The following is a 17,102-nucleotide window of genomic DNA, read 5'->3' as shown; positions in this document are numbered from 1 at the left end:
TTCCTCAGCTGTGGCAATAAGTGAAGTGAGGACAAAAGGGTCTGAATCACAATTTAGGCAAAAAGCCTAGAGCCCCGTCGGGCTGTTAATGAGGGACTTTCTCTCTCAAGGCAGTGTATTTCAGGACCCAAGTGCTCAGGGTAAGAGACAGGTGCTCCTTGCCACTGGGGATCATCAACGTATCCTGCCAGACCAAAATAGCAGAGGACACTTGGCCCAGTTACTATGGCTCTTTCAGGACAGGAGGCCAACCTGGGCGGTTCCTTCACCAAGTCTTAGGGCATTGTAGTCCACTAAAAGTGACCTGACAACACCCTCTAGTGGAAATTATAAATAAAACAAGGGCCACGCGTCCATTTTACCTTGTTCTGACACCAGAGTGGTTTCAAGAGTCCCCATAAAACGGAATAAAATAACAAAAACAAAACATTCTCTTTAAGAATGTAATAATAAAAAAAGGTGGTCGTTCACAAGCCATCCTTAAGCCCCTCGCTGCCAAATCACCTTCCCTCCTCAGACACTCTGCCTTCAACACATTCTAAGAAAGGGGGACGTGTTGTGGGGTGCGGCTACTGGCCCCCTTAGAGTTTGGGCAGACTGCCTGCTGGTGCCAGAATGATGCTGGAAACGTAGAAGAGGCCCAGCAGAAGGTTGAGTTTGGCAGTCCTCTGGGGCAGTTTGTTGAAAGTCTGGCTTCGGAACTGTCTCTCAAGGGAAAAGGCCATGGGAATGGTGAGCAGGGGCAGTGCCAGGCTGATGCTGCAGTGCACAGCCAGGATGCTGAAGATCAGGTAGGGCAGGAAGAGCAGCGTGTTGTAGAGCACGTAGGAGAGAGTGGGGCCGATGAGGATGGCGAGCGTGACGATGCCAGCCTCCCGGTCGGACTCCATGTCCCTGGTGTTGTTGGAATGGAGGATGGCCTCGGTGCTAAGGGCGAGGGGGATGGCGTAGACCAGCGGGAAGACCGCCAGGGACCCCACCTGGACGGCGTAGGCGAACATCACAGCCAGCGGGCCGAAAGTGATGAGGATGATGAGGTCTCCCAGAGCCAGGTACTTGAATCCAATTCCTAGGCCAGGAAACACAGAGAGTTGGTGTGAGATCAGGGGCCGGAAACCGCGGCAGTCAAAAGGCAGGCTGCTGTGGCTGCACGGGGCACGTTCTTAGGCTGTGAAGTGGGGCAGTGGTTGCATTCCCCTCCCCTCCAGAGCAAAATCTGATTTTTTTCTCCAGTGGCACAGAGGGACAGAGAAGACTAATCGTTTAGCACCCAGTTCAGTCTCAGAGTCATCCCCGAGTTTTCCTTCCTGCTGTCCCCCAACAAAGCCCTGCCACAAAGAGCGGGGGCTTCCCAAACTAGTGGCTACCAGTGGGGAAGAGGGTAGAGGGGCAAAACAGGGGTGGGGAGTGGGAGGTACAAACTACTGGGTGTAAGATGGGCTCAAGGATGTATTGTACAACACAGGGAATACAGCCAACATTTTGTAGTAACTGTAAGTGGAAGGTAACCTTTAAAAACTGTATAAAAGGGCTTCCCTGGTGGCGCAGTGGTTGAGAATCTGCCTGCCAATGCAGGGGACATGGGTTCGAGCCCTGGTCTGGGAGGATCCCACATGCCGCGGAGCGACTGGGCCCGTGAGCCACAACTACTGAGCCTGCGCGTCTGGAGCCTGTGCTCCGCAACAAGAGAGGCCGCGATAGTGAGAGGCCCGCGCACCGTGATGAAGAGCGGCCCCCGCTTGCCACAACTAGAGAAAGCCCTCGCACAGAAACGAAGACCCAACACAGCCATAAATAAATAAATAAATAAATAAATAAATAAATAAAAGAAATGACTCTATACCTTAAAAAAAAAAAAACTGTATAAAAAATTGAAATAAGTTGAAAAAAAGAAAAAAGAGCAGGGGGTTCCGAGTCACAGACAGTTCAACGGGAGAGCCCGTGAAGGATCTCACAGGTCTTACGGTCCAGGGCTTGCGTTTCTTTCATCCTCCACCAACCCCTGCAAGACACTGCTTCTGCCAGGAATGCCCTGAGATCAGCCCCTCACGGAGTATCCACCCCAGCCTCCTACTTTTCAGCCACAACCTCTGGAAGCATCTTCTGGTTTTGAAAATCTCCAGTTAATCTCAGCGAAAGTTCAGGGTTCCCAAACTCCAGACAGAGCAACTTTCACCCACATAATGAGTAAAACAGCTAAGACAGGGAACTTATAACACTGCTTCCCCTCTCTGGTTCCCATGAAGTTAAAACACTAAATAATCCCTAACTTTTCGTCCCGTACTGCTAATCTACTTCACATCCTGTCTAATCCCCATCTTTCAAACTGGCCCAGTTGCTCCATCCCCAAATCCAAGTCACAGTCATCTTATGCCTGGAATACTGCGACACCCTCCCAACTGATGCCTCAGCTTCTGTTCTCATAACCACCTCCCCCTCCCCATCCCTAATCGAATCTCCACAATGCAGCCAGAATGATCCTCTCAAAATACCAAGCTAGTCATGCCCCTCCCCCAACATACACCTGAAAACCCTTATCAACAAGTTGTCCTCCGGATAAAAAAGCCCCAGATCTTCCACCTAGCTCACCTCTGGCCCTGCCCTGCCTCCCTCCTGCCTGACTTTGAGCCCTCCTCCCCTCCCCACACATACTTCTTTCAGTTCCTCAGGGCCTTCAGACACTCCCCCAACCCCGGCCCCTTGCCTGGCTAACTTCTACTCATCCTTCAAGACTTTAAAGACCATTCCTCAAGGCAGCCTTCCTCAGCCCTAGACCACATTTGGTCCCCTTGTAATATGCTCCACAGCACCCCGACTTCCACTTTCATAAACTCCATCACACTTCTAGTTTTTTTGTTTTTTTTTTTGACCGCACCGTGTGGCATGCGGGATCTTGGTTCCCCGACCAGGGATGGAACCCGTGCCCCCTGCAGTGGAAGCTCAGAGTCCTAACCGCTGGACCACCAGGGAATTCCCACACTTCTAATTCTTAATCTCTGTCTCTCCCACTAACCTGTAGGTTTCAATGAGGGCAGGGCCTTGTGTCTGGCCAGTTAACAGCTGGCTCCCCAGTGCTTGACACAAAGGCTGAACTGAACACAGAGCTACAGTAACAAGCACCTGGAATTTGGAACCAAGGTCATGAAAAATGTCCCACTTGGATTGAAACAGGTAAAGCAGCATGGAAAGGGTGAGAGACACCCACTCAAAGAGGTGAACCACACATATATTGCTACAGAAGCCTGGGAAACCTCTGATCTAATCAAGCTACCAAGGCATGGCCTCAGGATCAGAAAATTTAAAAAAAAACTATTGGGTCATCAATTGCATTTTAAACAGCCTAAAATGATAAGGGACAATGATCTGTAAAAGATCTAAAAGCATGGTAGCCACAGAACAAGATGCAGCCCAAGTTTACCTCCACACCTAGTGGTTGGGATTCTTTAGTGCTAAATGACCACCCTTGATTCTTCGGAATGAAGCATCTCCAGGAAAGGGTATAACAGGCATGGCCCTTGATACCCCCAACACACAGCAAACTAATTCTGTACTCCCCAGGCAGTGTTTTGATAAATAATTTGGTTGTCTGAGGACATGCCCTCCAGGAGGAAGGTCTCTCAAGCAGCACCTCGGCTCCAATTCTAAATTAGGAAATCGATGTCTTGTGCGGTATCTCACACATTTAGGCAACTACCCCTGCCCAAGGAAGATGCCAGGCAGGAATGCTCCCAGCACCAATCTAGCAAATTTCTCCACCAGCTGTCTGCTATTCTTCTGCATTTTTTCTCAGCTCTCCAAGCAGACTTCGGGGCTCTTGACCTCTGGCAAGAGTACCCAAGAACACCACCTTAGATTGCCTGGCAAAAAAACGTGAGCAAAGCTTCTTGAGGTTATCTGACACCAGAAAAATGACAAAGCCCTTGAGCAGAAAGCCCTGTTTCCTGAGGGTCCGACCCAAGGCTCATGTGCTCCACCTGATTCAGAGATGTGGCCCACCTGGCAGTTTCCTTTTAGGCACTCCCCTCCTCCCAACACCATTTTCCACATGAGCCAGCACAGTGAAACATTGGGCCAGTTCTCCACACAGCAGCCAGAATGAATTTGTTAAAACATAAATCAAAATGTTGGCATCAAAAGGATGTGGAGTAACTGGAACTCTCATGCCTTGCTGGTGGGGAGGTAAAAGCAGTAGAACCACTTCAGAAAACACTTTGGCAGCTTCTCATAAAATTAAACATCATCTACCCTATGACCCAGTAATTCGATTCCTAGGCATTTACCCAAGAAAAATGAAAACAAATATCCACAAAAGACTTTAATACGAATGTTCCGTCATAATAGCCAAAATACGGAAATAATCCAAAAGTCGCTGAACAGGATAATGGATAAACAAATTGTGGTATGTCCATACAATGGTTACCTCTCAGTGATACAAAGGAACTACTGATACACATGACAACACAACGAAACTCAAAAACAGGCACAAGAATTCATACTGAATGATTCCATTTACATGATGCTCTAGACCACGCAACAGTGGTTGCCTCTAGATGGGGTGGGAAGAGTGGGGTTGACAGGGAAAAAGCACAAGGAAGCTTTTGGGGGTGACAGAACTGTTCTGTATTATGGTAGGGGTATGGGTTATACAGCTGTATGTATTTGTCAAAATTCATCAGACTATAACACTTAAAATCCATGCATTTCACCATATGTCAACTATATATCGATAAAAGTCAACGTTAAAAAAAAAAAACACATAAATCAGATTATGTCATTACCCTGCTCAATACATTTCAATGTCTCCCCATTTGTTCATTCAATAAATATTAAGTACTGACTACTTGACAGGCACTGTTCTGGGCACCATGGAGAGAACAAAGAGACTAAAATCCCTACCCCCAGGGAGTTTACAGCCTAAGGGGGAAGATAATTAACAAAGTAAGTACTTTATGTGGTTAGAATGTAACATGTGCTATGAAGAAAAAGCAGAGGAGAGCAATAGGGAAGGCACTGTAGGGGAAACACAGGGTGTGTGTGTGATTTTATTTTATTTTTTTCAGCTGCTGCAGAAAAAAAATTGTTATTGTTTTGTAATTTTAAATAGGGTAAAAGCTGACATTAGAGCAAATGGGTGGCAGTTAGAAAGCAAATCATACACACAGATGGGGGAAGAGCGTGCTAAACAGTGGAAACAGCATCTCAAAGAACCTGAGGCAGGGGCATGCCTGGCGTGTTCCCAAAACAGCTAGCAGGGCAGTGTGGCTGGAGCATGGTGAAGAGGAGAGCAGGTCAGAGCGTTGGGGGAGGTGGGGGTGGAGCAGATAATGTCAGGCCCTGCGGGTCATTGTAAAGACCCTGGCCTTCACTCTAATGAGGTGGGAGCCACTGGAGAGTTTTGAGCATACGACTGACATAGCTGCAGGATTACTCTGGCTGCTGATCTGGGAGCACCGGGAAAGGGACAAGGGTGCATGCACAGAGACGGGTAAACAATCAGCAGAAATAATCGAGGGAGATGACAGTGGTAGTGGTGGGAAGTGACGAGAAGTGGTCTGGTCCCAAATGCATTTTAGAAGTGGAATCGCTACAATCCTGCAGCCTGTGGAACAAAAACCACATTCACAGAAAGATAGACAAGATGAAAAGACAGAGGGCTATGTACCAGATGAAGGAACAAGATAAAACCCCAGAAAAACAACTAAACGAAGTAGAGATAGGCAACCTTCCAGAAAAAGAATTCAGAATAATGATAGTCAAGATGATCCAGGACCTCGGAAAAAGAATGGAGGCAAAGATCGAGAAGATGCAAGAAATATTTAACAAAGACCTAGAAGAATTAAAGAACAAACAAACAGAGATGAACAATACAATAACTGGAATGAAAAATACACTAGAAAGAATCAATAGCAGAATAACTGAGGCAGAAGAACGGATAAGTGGCCTGGAAGACAGAATGGTGGAATTCACTGCTGCGGAACAGACTAAAGAAAAAAGAATGAAAAGAAATGAAGACAGCCTAAGAGACCTCTGGGACAACATTAAACGCAACAACATTCGCATTATAGGGGTCACAGGAGGAGAAGAGAGAGAGAAAGGACCAGAGAAAATATCTGAAGAGATTATAGTCGAAAACTTCCCTAACATGGGAAAGGAAATAGCCACCCAAGTCCAGGAAGCGCAGAGAGTCCCATACAGGATAAACCCAAGGAGAAACATGCCGAGACACATAGTAATCAAAGTGGCAAAAATTAAAGACAAAGAAAAATGATTGAAAGCAGCAAGGGAAAAACGACAAATAACATACAAGGGAACTCCCATAAGGTTAACAGCTGATTTCTCAGCAGAAACTCTACACGCCAGAAGAGAGTGGCATGATATACTTAAAGTGATGAAAGGGAAGAACCTACAACCAAGATTACTCTACCCGGCAAGGATCTCATTCAGATTCAATGGAGAAATCAAAAGCTTTACAGACAAGCAAAAGCTAAAAGAATTCAGCACCACCAAACCAGCTCTACAACAAATGCTACAGGAACTTCTCTAAGTGGGAAACACAAGAGAAGAAAAGGACCTACAGAAGCAAATCCAAAACAATTAAGAAAATGGTAATAGGAACATACATATCGATAACTACCTTAAACGTGAATGGATTAAATGCTCCAACCAAAAGACACAGGTTTGCTGAATGGATACAAAAACAAGACCCATATATATGCTGTCTACAAGAGAACCACTTCAGACCTAGGGACACATACAGACTGAGGGGTGGAAAAAGATATTCCATGCAAATGGAAATCAAAAGAAAGCTGCAGTAGCAATACTCATATCAGATAAAATAGACTTTAAAATAATGTTACAAGAGACAAGGAAGGACACTACATAATGATCAAGGGATCAATCCAAGAAGAAGATATAACAATTATAAATATATATGCACCCAACATAGGAGCACCTCAATACATAAGGCAACTGCTAACAGCTATGAAAGAGGAAATCGACAGTACCACAATAATAGTGGGGGACTTTAACACCTCACTTACACCAATGGACAGATCATCCAGAGAGAAAATTAATAAGGAAACACAAGCTTTCAATGACACAATAGACCAGATAGATTTAACTGATATTTATAGGACATTCCATCCAAAAACAGCAGATTACACTTTCTTCTCAAGTGTGCACAGAACATTCTCCAGGATAGATCACATCTTGGGTCACAGATCAAGTCTCAGTAAATTTAAGAAAAGTGAAATCATATCAAGCATCTTTTCTGACCACAACGCTATGAGATTAGAAATCAATTACAGGGAAAAAACCCGTAAAAAACACAAACACCTGGAGGCTAAACAATACGTTACTAAATAACCAAGAGATCACTAAAGAAATCAAAGAGGAAATCAAAAAATACCTAGACACAAATGGCAATGAAAACACAACGATCCAAAACCTATGGGATGCAGCAAAAGCAGTTCTAAGAGGGAAGTTTATAGCAATACAATCCTACCTCAAGAAACAACAAACATCTCAAATTAACAATCTAACCTCGCACCTAAAGGAACTAGAGAAAGAAGAACAAACAAAACCCAAAGTTAGTAGAAGGAAATAAATCATAAAGATCAGAGCAGAAATAAATGAAATAGAAACTAAGAAAACAATTGCAAAGCTCAATAAAGCTAAGAGCTGGTTCTTTGAGAAGATAAACAAAATTGATAAACCATTAGCCAGACTCATCAAGAAAAAGAGGGCGAGGACTCAAATCAATAAAACTAGAAATGAAAAAGAAGTTACAACAGACACTGCAGAAATACAAAGCATCCTAAGAGACTACCACTCTCTTAGTAGAAAGACTAAGCAACTCTATGCCAATAAAATGGACAACCTGGAAGAAATGGAGAAATTCTTAGAAAGGTATAACCTTCCAAGACTGAACCAGGAAGAAGTAGAAAATATGAACAGACCAACCACAAGTAATGAAATTGAAACTGTGCTTAAAAATCTTCCAACAAACAAAAGTCCAGGACCAGATGGCTTCACAGGTGAATTCTATCAAACATTTAGAGAAGAGCTAACACCCATCCTTCTCAAACTCTTCCAAAAAATTGCAGAGGAAGGAACACTCCCAAACTCCTTCTATGAGGCCACCATCACCCTGATACCAAAACCAGACAAAGATATTACAAAAAAAGAAAATTACAGACCAATATCACTCATGAATCCTCAAAATACTAGCAAACAGGGGCTTCCCTGGTGGCGCAGTGGTTGAGAGTCTGCCTGCCAATGCAGGGGACACGGGTTCGAGCCCTGGTCTGGGAAGATCCCACATGCCGCGGAGCAACTGGGCCCGTGAGCCACAACTACTGAGCGTGCGCGTCTGGAGCCTGTGCTCCGCAACAAGAGAGGCCGCGATGGTGAGAGGCCCGCGCACCGCGATGAAGAGTGGCCCCCACTTGCCGCAACTAGAGAAAGCCCTCGCACAGAAACGAAGACCCAACACAGCCATAAATAAATAAATTAATTAATTAATTAAAAAAAAAATACTAGCAAACAGAATCCAACAACACATTAAAAGGATCATATGCCATGATCAAGTGGGATTTATCCCAGGGATGCAAGGATTCTTCAACATATGCAAATCAATCAATGTGAGACACCATATTAACAAATTGAAGAAGAAAAACCATATGATCATCTCAATAGATGCAGAAAAAGCTTTTGACAAAATTCAACACCCATTTATGATAAAAACTCTCCAGAAAGTGGGCATAGAGGAAACCTACCTCAACATAATAAAGGCCATATACGACAAACGCACAGCAAACATCATTCTCAATGGTGAAAAACTGAAAGCATTTCCTCTAAGATCAGGAACAAGACAAGGATGTCCACTCTCACCACTATTATTCAACATAGTTTTGGAAGTTCTAGCCACGGCAATCAGAGAAGAAAAAGAAATAAAAAGAATACAAATTGTAAAAGAAGAAGTAAAACTGTCACTGTTTGCAGATGATATGATACTATACATAGAGAATCCTAGAGATGCCACCAGAAAACTACTAGAGCTAATGAATGAATCTGGTAAAGTTGCAGGATACAAAATTAATGCACAGACATCTCTTGCGTTCCTATACACTACTGATGAAAAATCTGAAAGAGAAATTAAGGAAACACTCCCATTTACCATTGCAACAAAAATAATAAAATACCTAGGAATAAACCTACCTAGGGAGAGAAAAGACCTATATGCAGAAAACTATAAGACACTGATGAAAGAAATTAAAGATGACACCAACAGATGGAGAGATATACCATGTTCTTGGATTGGAAGAATCAACATTGTGAAAATGACTATACTACTCAAAGCAATCTACAGATTCAATGCAATCCCTATCAAATTACCAATGGCATTTTTTACAGAACTGGAACAAAAAATCTCAAAATTTGTATGGAGACACAAAAGACCCCAAATAGCCAAAGCTGTCTTGAGGGAAAAAAACGGAGCTGGAGGAATCAGACTCCCTGACTTCAGACTATACTACAAAGCTACAGTAATCAAGACAATATGGTACTGGCACAAAAACAGAAACACAGGTCAATGGAACAGGATAGAAAGCTCAGAGATAAACCCATGCACCTATGGTCAACTAATCTATGACAAAGGAGGCAAGGATATACAATGGAGAAAAGACAGTCTCTTCTGTAAGTGGTGCTGGGAAAACTGGACAGCTGCATGTAAAAGAATGAAATTAGAACACTCCCTAATACCATACATGAAAATAAACTCAAAATGGATTAGAGACCTAAATGTAAGACCAGACACTATAAAACTCTTAGAGGAAAACATAGGAAGAACACTCTTTGACATAAATCACAGCAAGATCTTTTTTGATCCACCTCCTAGAGGAATGGAAATAAAAACAAAAATAAACAAATGGGACCTAATGAAACTTAAAAGCTTTTGCACAGCAAAGGAAACTACAAACAAGACAAAAAGACAACCCTCAGAATGGGAGAAAATTTTTGCAAACGAGTCAACAGACAAAGGATTAATCTCCAAAATATATAAACAGCTCATGCAGCTCAATATTAAAAAAACAAACAACCCAATCCAAAAATGGGCAGAAGACCTAAATAGACATTTCTCCAAAGAAGACATACAGATGGCCAGGAAGCACATGAAAAGCTGCTCAACATCACTAATTATTAGAGAAATGCAAATCAAAACTACAATGAGGTATCACCTCACACCAGTTAGAATGGGCATCATCAGAAAATCTACAAACAACAAATGCTGGAGATGGTGTGGAGAAAAGGGAACCCTCTGGCACTGTTGGTAGAAATGTAAATTGATACAACTACTATGAAGAACAGTATGGAGGTTCCTTAAAAAACTAAAATTAGAATTACCATATAACCCAGCAATCCCACTACTGGGCATATACCCAGAGGAAACCATAATTCAAAAAGACACATGCACCCTAATGTTCATTGCAGCACTATTTACAGTAGCCAGGACATGGAAGCAACCTAAATGCCCATCGACAGACAAATGGATAAAGAAGATGTGGTACATATATACAATGGAATAGTACTCAGCCATAAAAAGAATGAAATTGGGTCATTTGTAGACATGGATGGATCTAGAGACTATCATACAGAGTGAAGTAAGTCAGAAAGAGAAGAACAAATATTGTATATTAATGCATATATGTGGAACCTAGGAAAATTGTACAGATGAACCGGTTTGCAGGGCAGAAACTGAGACAGAAGTAGAGAACAAACGTATGTACACCAAGGGGAGAAAGTGGCAGGGGGGTGGGGGGGGCATGTGATGAATTGGGAGATTGGGATTGACATGTAGACACTAATAGGTATTAAATGGATAACTAATAAGAACCTGCTGTATAAAAAAATAAAATTCAAAAATTCAAAAAAAAAATTCTTAAAAAAAAAAAAAAAGAAGTGGAGTCAATGGAACTTGCTGATGGTCTGGATGCAAGATGTGAGAAAGAAGAGTCAAGGATGATGCCCATGATCTTCAGCCTGAAGAACGAGAAGGATGGAGTTGCCATCTAGTGATATGGGGAAAGTTGAGGGTAGAGCAGATTTCTTTGGGGGGCAGATGAGGAATTTGGTCTCAGACGTGTCAAGCTTGAGATGCCTGTAACCTCTCAGAGAAGTTACTGAGTAAGAAGTTGGATCTGAGTTTGGAGTTTAGTGGAAAGATCTGGTCTGGAGGTAGAAATTTGTCACCAGCTTAATAGATGGCAATAGAAGACACGAGACTGGCTAAAATCCCTAAGGGAGTAAATGGAGCTAAAGAAGATAGGTCCAAGGACTAGGCTTGGAGGTTGGGAGTGAGGAGGAACCGGCAGAGACTGAGGCCGTATGATACAGCACTATCTAGCCCCTGCCTGCCCCGACAGCTGCATCTCAGTCTTCCTCTTGATCACACTGGCCTTTCAGCAGATCCTAAAAGATGCCAAGTCTTCCCCTACTCCGGGACATTTGCATTTGCTGTTCCTTCATCCCTGAAGGACCCAAATCAGACCCCAATTCTGCCCATGGCTGGCTCCTTATCTGTCAAGTCTTAGTTTAAGTGTCACCTTCACAGAGAGGACCTCTTCCATCCACCACTACCTGATACATTCATTCTATTTCAGCACCCTGCTGATTTCCCTCATTGAACTTTTTACAATTGGCTGCCAGGACACCACAGTCTCTTGCTTTTCTTCTTTCTCCTCCAGATGCTCCACTGCAGTTCCCTTTGCCTTCCTTCTCTTCTCCCCACCTCTTAATGTTGGAGTGCCCCGGGGCTCACCCTCAAGTCTATCAACACTGCCCCGCTCCGGGATCTCCCACCGTACAACTTTATCTATGTGCAAGACTCCTAAATGTCTCTATCTCCAGCTCAGACCTCTTCTCCGAACTCAGACTCATATCCAACTATCAGTTTGACACCCTCTTGGAGATCTAATACATTAAGATGTCCAAAGTCAATTTCTCAACTTTCTCTCCACAGACCTATCTTCAACCTTCTCTCTCTCACTAGACATCAATACCACTATTCCAGTTACTTAGGACAAAACCTTAGCGTTATGTTTAATTTCTCTGTTTCTCTCCTGCCTCACATCCCAACTATCAGCAAACCCTGTTTACCTTCAAAATAAATTCAGAATCTGACTACTTCCCTCTCCACTACTCCCACCCTGATTCAAGCCACCAGACATCTCTTGCCTGGTTTACTCAACAGCCTCCTTCTGGGTGCTCCTGCTGCTACCCTTACCCCTCTTTATCCATTCTCAGTACCTTAGCCAGAGTGATTCTTTTAAAACATTAAGGCTTACAGCATTTTTGTGCCACCCTGCCCACCCTCCGCCAACAAACTTCTCTTACTTTTCCTCCTTTTACTCTCTCCCTCATTCACACCCTGGACTCCACGCTATTCCTCCAACTCTTCAGGGACACTCCTGCCTTTGGCAACTGCTGTTCCAAGATACTCTTCCTCCAGATATCTGCTCAGGCAACTCCCTCACCTGTCACCTCTTACAATCTTTGTTCACATGTTACCTTTTTTACGAGGCCTACCCTGATCAAACTAGTTAAAGCAGTCAGCTGTGTCCTCCTTCCTTGCTCTCCTTCTTTTCCCTATAGCACTTATCTTCTTTTCAGGTACTGTAACCAAGGTACAAATTCATCCTGGCTTACCAGGAACGCTCCTGGTTTCCAAAGCCCCACATCTTAGGAACACTCAGTGCTGAGCAAACCAAGATGTTGGTCATCCTACCCATAATTTACTATTTTTATTTTCTGTCTCTCCTCATGATATATAAAATCACTTCCACAAGGGCAGGGACTTGACTGCTGTGTTCACATAGAACAGAGCCTGGCACATAATAGGTGCTCAATAAATAGGGCTTAACCACCAGCCCATCACTACCTTAATCAGCCTGCTGCAAGGGATCACCTAGCAAACTAGCTGAAAATAATTAGGTGTATAATTTGAGCTTTTCAAATTTAATTACACTAAAATTTGAAACTGTGGCATTACAAGGTATGACCAACCAGTGGAAACTAGACACAAAAAATTTCCATATATAAGTTATTCCTAACATCCATAAGCCAAGCCAGGAATGCTATCCCCCAAATCCACATGACCCAAACATTATAGATTTCACATAAAGTGGCCTAATTCAGAAAATAACCTTTGAGGACTTCCCTGGTGGTCTAGTGGTTAAGACTCCAGCTTCCACTCCCAGGGGGCGCCGGCTGGACCCCGAGTGGGGGAAGTTCCACAGGCCGCGCGGTGCGGCCAAAAGAAAAAAAAAAGAAAATAATCTTTGACACCTCTCCACTAACCCTATAATTCCTATGCAAACCGCAGTTTCCAATACCTACAACTAAGACCTGCAGCATAGCAAACAGGCCAATTCTTACCTCCTGTGTAGAGAAAGGAGCCAGACAGGCCTCCGAAGTAGATGAGAGCTAAGTGCTCCAGTTTCAGAGGGGACAGGTAGTAGAGGCAAGCAGCACAGACACAGCCCAAGGTGTAGAGGAAGACTCCAAACCGGACGACATCCTGGGGCTCCAAGATTCGGTCCACCAGGGTCCTGTCATCACTCTTTTTGTGGTCAATGCCCTTGGAAAAGTCGTAGTAAGTGTTGACCAAATTGCCAGCCCCGTGCACAGCGAGGACAGCTACGGCACAACCCACCAATAGCCTGGGATCCAGGACGCCCTGGGATCTGTAGGCCAGGGCACTGCCCAGGGCCACCGGGGTGAGTGAGGCACTGAAGCTCCAGGGCCGCAGGGCCAGAACATAGGAGGCGCACTTCTGCCTCCACGAGCGCTGCGGTGGTCTGTCCTGCTCGGGACAGCCGTCCCCCAGCAGGTCCCTGTCCCCGACCTTGGCCGTCTCTCCTGCCTGGATGTTAATCTTCTCCCCCGGGACCTGCGAGGCCGCCATGGAGAATGCACTTGGGTGAAGTCAATGTTAAACAGTGAGCCACCCACACACAGCGTCCGCCCTGAGGCGAGGACGGGCGGGGCGGCGGACCTGACCTTCTTCGGTTCCACCCGGGGGGCAGGGATAGGGAGGCGGCGGGGCGCGGGGACTGCAGCGAGCGGGCCTGGCACCCCACGAGGCCCGGCGGCACCTCCCCGACCTCCTGTCACCTGGGCGAGGCCTGCTTCTAGACGCCCGCCTCGCTCTAAAGCCCGAGACTGAGCCGCGGCCGCCTCTACGGAGCTGCCGGGGCGACCATCTTGAGCGCCCGCCACCGTAGGCCCGCCGGGAAACAGGGACCGGCTGCGCGGGCCTGGGCCGGGGCGGGGTTGAGGGCGGGGCCAGGCTGAGGGCGGGGCCGGGGCTTGGGGGCGGGGCCGGGGCGGGGCGGGGCCGGGGCAGGGCAGCGACCCAGCGCTCCAGCCCTTCCTCTCCCCGACGGTCCGCGAGCGGCAATTGCTCCCGGACTTGCTGGAAACAGCCTCACTTAGTATCTCAAGAAGGGCCACGAATGCGTGTCGCTTTACGACTTACCAAGAGCTTTCACTCACGGAAATAGGACTCATTCATTTTTCTTCATTCAACACGCATTTATTGAGCGCCTAGTGTGTGCAACAAGATTTACTGAACACCTACTATTGCACGCAGCAGTGAATAAAACGGACAAAAATCAGGGAGCACATTGAGGGTGATAAGAAAGGTGTACTAAACTTCCTTTTCAAATGGGAAAACCGAAGCTCTGAAATGGGAAATGACGTCTAGGAAATTATTAGCTTAGCCAAGACATTGAAGCAACCTAAAGGTCCATCAACAGATGAATGGATAAAGATATATATAAAATGGAATATTACTCAGCCATAAAAAGAATGAAATACTGCCATTTGCAGCAACATGGATGGACCTAGAGGTTATCATACGAAGTGAAGTCAGACAGAGAAAGACAAATATTATATGAAATCACATATGGGGAATCTTAAAAATAATGCAAATGAACTTTTTTATAAAACAGAAACAGACTCACAGAAACAAAACAAACATGGTTACCAAGGAGAAAGGGGGGGAGGGGTAAATTAGGAGTATGGGATTAAAAGATACACACTACTATATATAAATTAGATAAACAACAAGGATTTACTGTACAGCACAGGGAACTATATTCAATATCTTGTAATAACCTATAATGGAAAAGAATCTGAAAAAGAATATATACATATGTATCTGAATCACTTTGCTGGACACCTGAAACTAACACAATATTTTAAATCAACTATAGCTCAATTTAAAAAAACTAAACTAAAATTTAAAAAAAGAAATTATTAGCTCTGGTAATAATCACAACAGAAATAATTCCCACTTTTTATTATGCATATTCCGTATACTGCCCTGACTGCCTTTTTATCTTTCTTCTAGTTTATGTACTTATTCATGCACAGAACTGCCCTCCTCCCCACCCACCAGTTGGCCAGCTTTGTGTCTCCATTTCCTGCCTTCTGGGAGCTTATGGTCCATATCTGTAGCTTGTTCTGGCTGGAGAGAGCCAATTGTTAAATTTTTAGGAATTTTGTGAGCAGTCATTAAGCAAAGCCATTATTAAAAATTAACTTATACAAACTTACAAGTAGATCCATTATATTAAAAGCCAAGGTAACAAATACTCAAAACTCATTACTTCTTAATTCTTTCACTACACTTTACCATTTATGCTCTTCAGGTTATTTATGTCTATTTTATCTGCATTGTGGAAATACTACATAATGATGTGCTGCCGCTTATCTCTTCCTACCTGTTCATTCAGTGATATCCGCTGGTGGTTTGAAATCTGCCATGATGGGAGTATTCATACCACACAAATCAGCAAATGCTTCATAATTGTTTTGTACATCATCTGGAATTAAGAAAGTGACGGAGAAAAGTTAATAATGCAGATTAAATTTTAAGAGTGTGTCAACTCTGTAGCTGTTTCGTTTTGAGTAGCAGCAAAAATTTGAGGAAATATACTTCCAGTATTAGAATATTATCCAATTCAGCAAAGAAGCCATTTGTGTCATTGACGGACTAGTGAAGTTCAGTATATCTCGATTGTTTCACTTTCCACCTACTCCTTAACGTAAAAGATAATACTGGGACTTCCCTGGTGGTCCAGTGGGTAAGACTCCGCGCTCCCAATGCAGGGGACCCGGGTTTGACCCCTGTTCAGGGAACTAGATCCTGCATGCATGCTGCAACTAAGGGTTCTCATGCCGTAACTAAAGATCCCACATGCCACAACGAGGATCCCACGAGCCGCAACTAAGACCCAGCACAACCTAAATATTTTAAAATATATATATATATATATTTTTTTTTTTTTTTTTAGAAAAGATAATATCAACCAACAGTCATGTTGGAACTACACTCATTGGTCAGTGCAACCATAGGGAGGCTACACAATATCAAAAAAGCATACTGTTAGAATCAACTGGCTATATGGAATTTATAATAAAGAGTATCGTGTATTTTATTATTATTTGTAAGTTTTGTGCTACACATTCTTCGTATTAGTGAACGTTATAATACACATATAACATATATGGACACAGGACTGACTACATGATTTTGGTGCCCAGTGCAAAATAAAAATGCAGGACCTCTTGTTCAAAAATCATTAAGAATTTCAAGACAGAGCATTCTGACCTCACAGGTCACACATCATGAAGGAAGCCCAGTATATACATACATGCCGCCCTCCCTTCCCAGCTGGTTGTTAAACATTTACAACTCCACCACCCAGCACATACTTGCAATGCTGGCCAAACCTGAATATCCAATGCTGTCGAATCAGACAAGAGGAAGAAGCAGATATGTTCAAATCCTGGCTCTACCACTTACCAACTGTATGACCCAATTCCTCTGGACATCAGATTACTCCTATACAAAGTGGGAACAATATGACTGCCTCATTCATAGAGATGTTCAGGAACAGCAGTGACAGCATTTACTGACTGTTCATATGTGTCATACAGTGTTTTGGGTACTTTACATGTATTAGCATTTAACCCACAAAATACCACCTACCGAAGTAGGTACATTATAATCCTTCTAGTTGGTTTTTTTTTTTTTT

At 43.9% G+C, this 17,102-nt stretch overlaps 1 protein-coding gene across 1 annotated transcript; it reads right to left on the bottom strand.

Annotated features, from left to right (window-relative positions):
* Positions 1 to 429: 429 nt before the first annotated feature.
* On the bottom strand, positions 430 to 14,277 carry UBIAD1 (UbiA prenyltransferase domain containing 1). The gene is made up of 2 exons (XM_068538880.1): positions 13,435 to 14,277; positions 430 to 1,069 (listed from the first exon to the last, which is right to left on the bottom strand). The coding sequence occupies exons 1-2, from the start codon at positions 13,961 to 13,963 to the stop codon at positions 582 to 584; spliced, it is 1,017 nt and encodes a 338-aa protein (XP_068394981.1). The 5' UTR covers positions 13,964 to 14,277; the 3' UTR covers positions 430 to 581.
* Between the last annotated feature and the right edge of the window lie 2,825 nt (positions 14,278 to 17,102).

This window comes from Eschrichtius robustus, chromosome 3 (assembly GCF_028021215.1).
Source record: "Eschrichtius robustus isolate mEscRob2 chromosome 3, mEscRob2.pri, whole genome shotgun sequence".
NCBI classification, from domain to species: domain Eukaryota; kingdom Metazoa; phylum Chordata; class Mammalia; order Artiodactyla; family Eschrichtiidae; genus Eschrichtius; species Eschrichtius robustus.
Note: the sequence above shows the minus strand (reverse complement) of the source record. Positions and strands in the feature narration are given on the sequence as shown.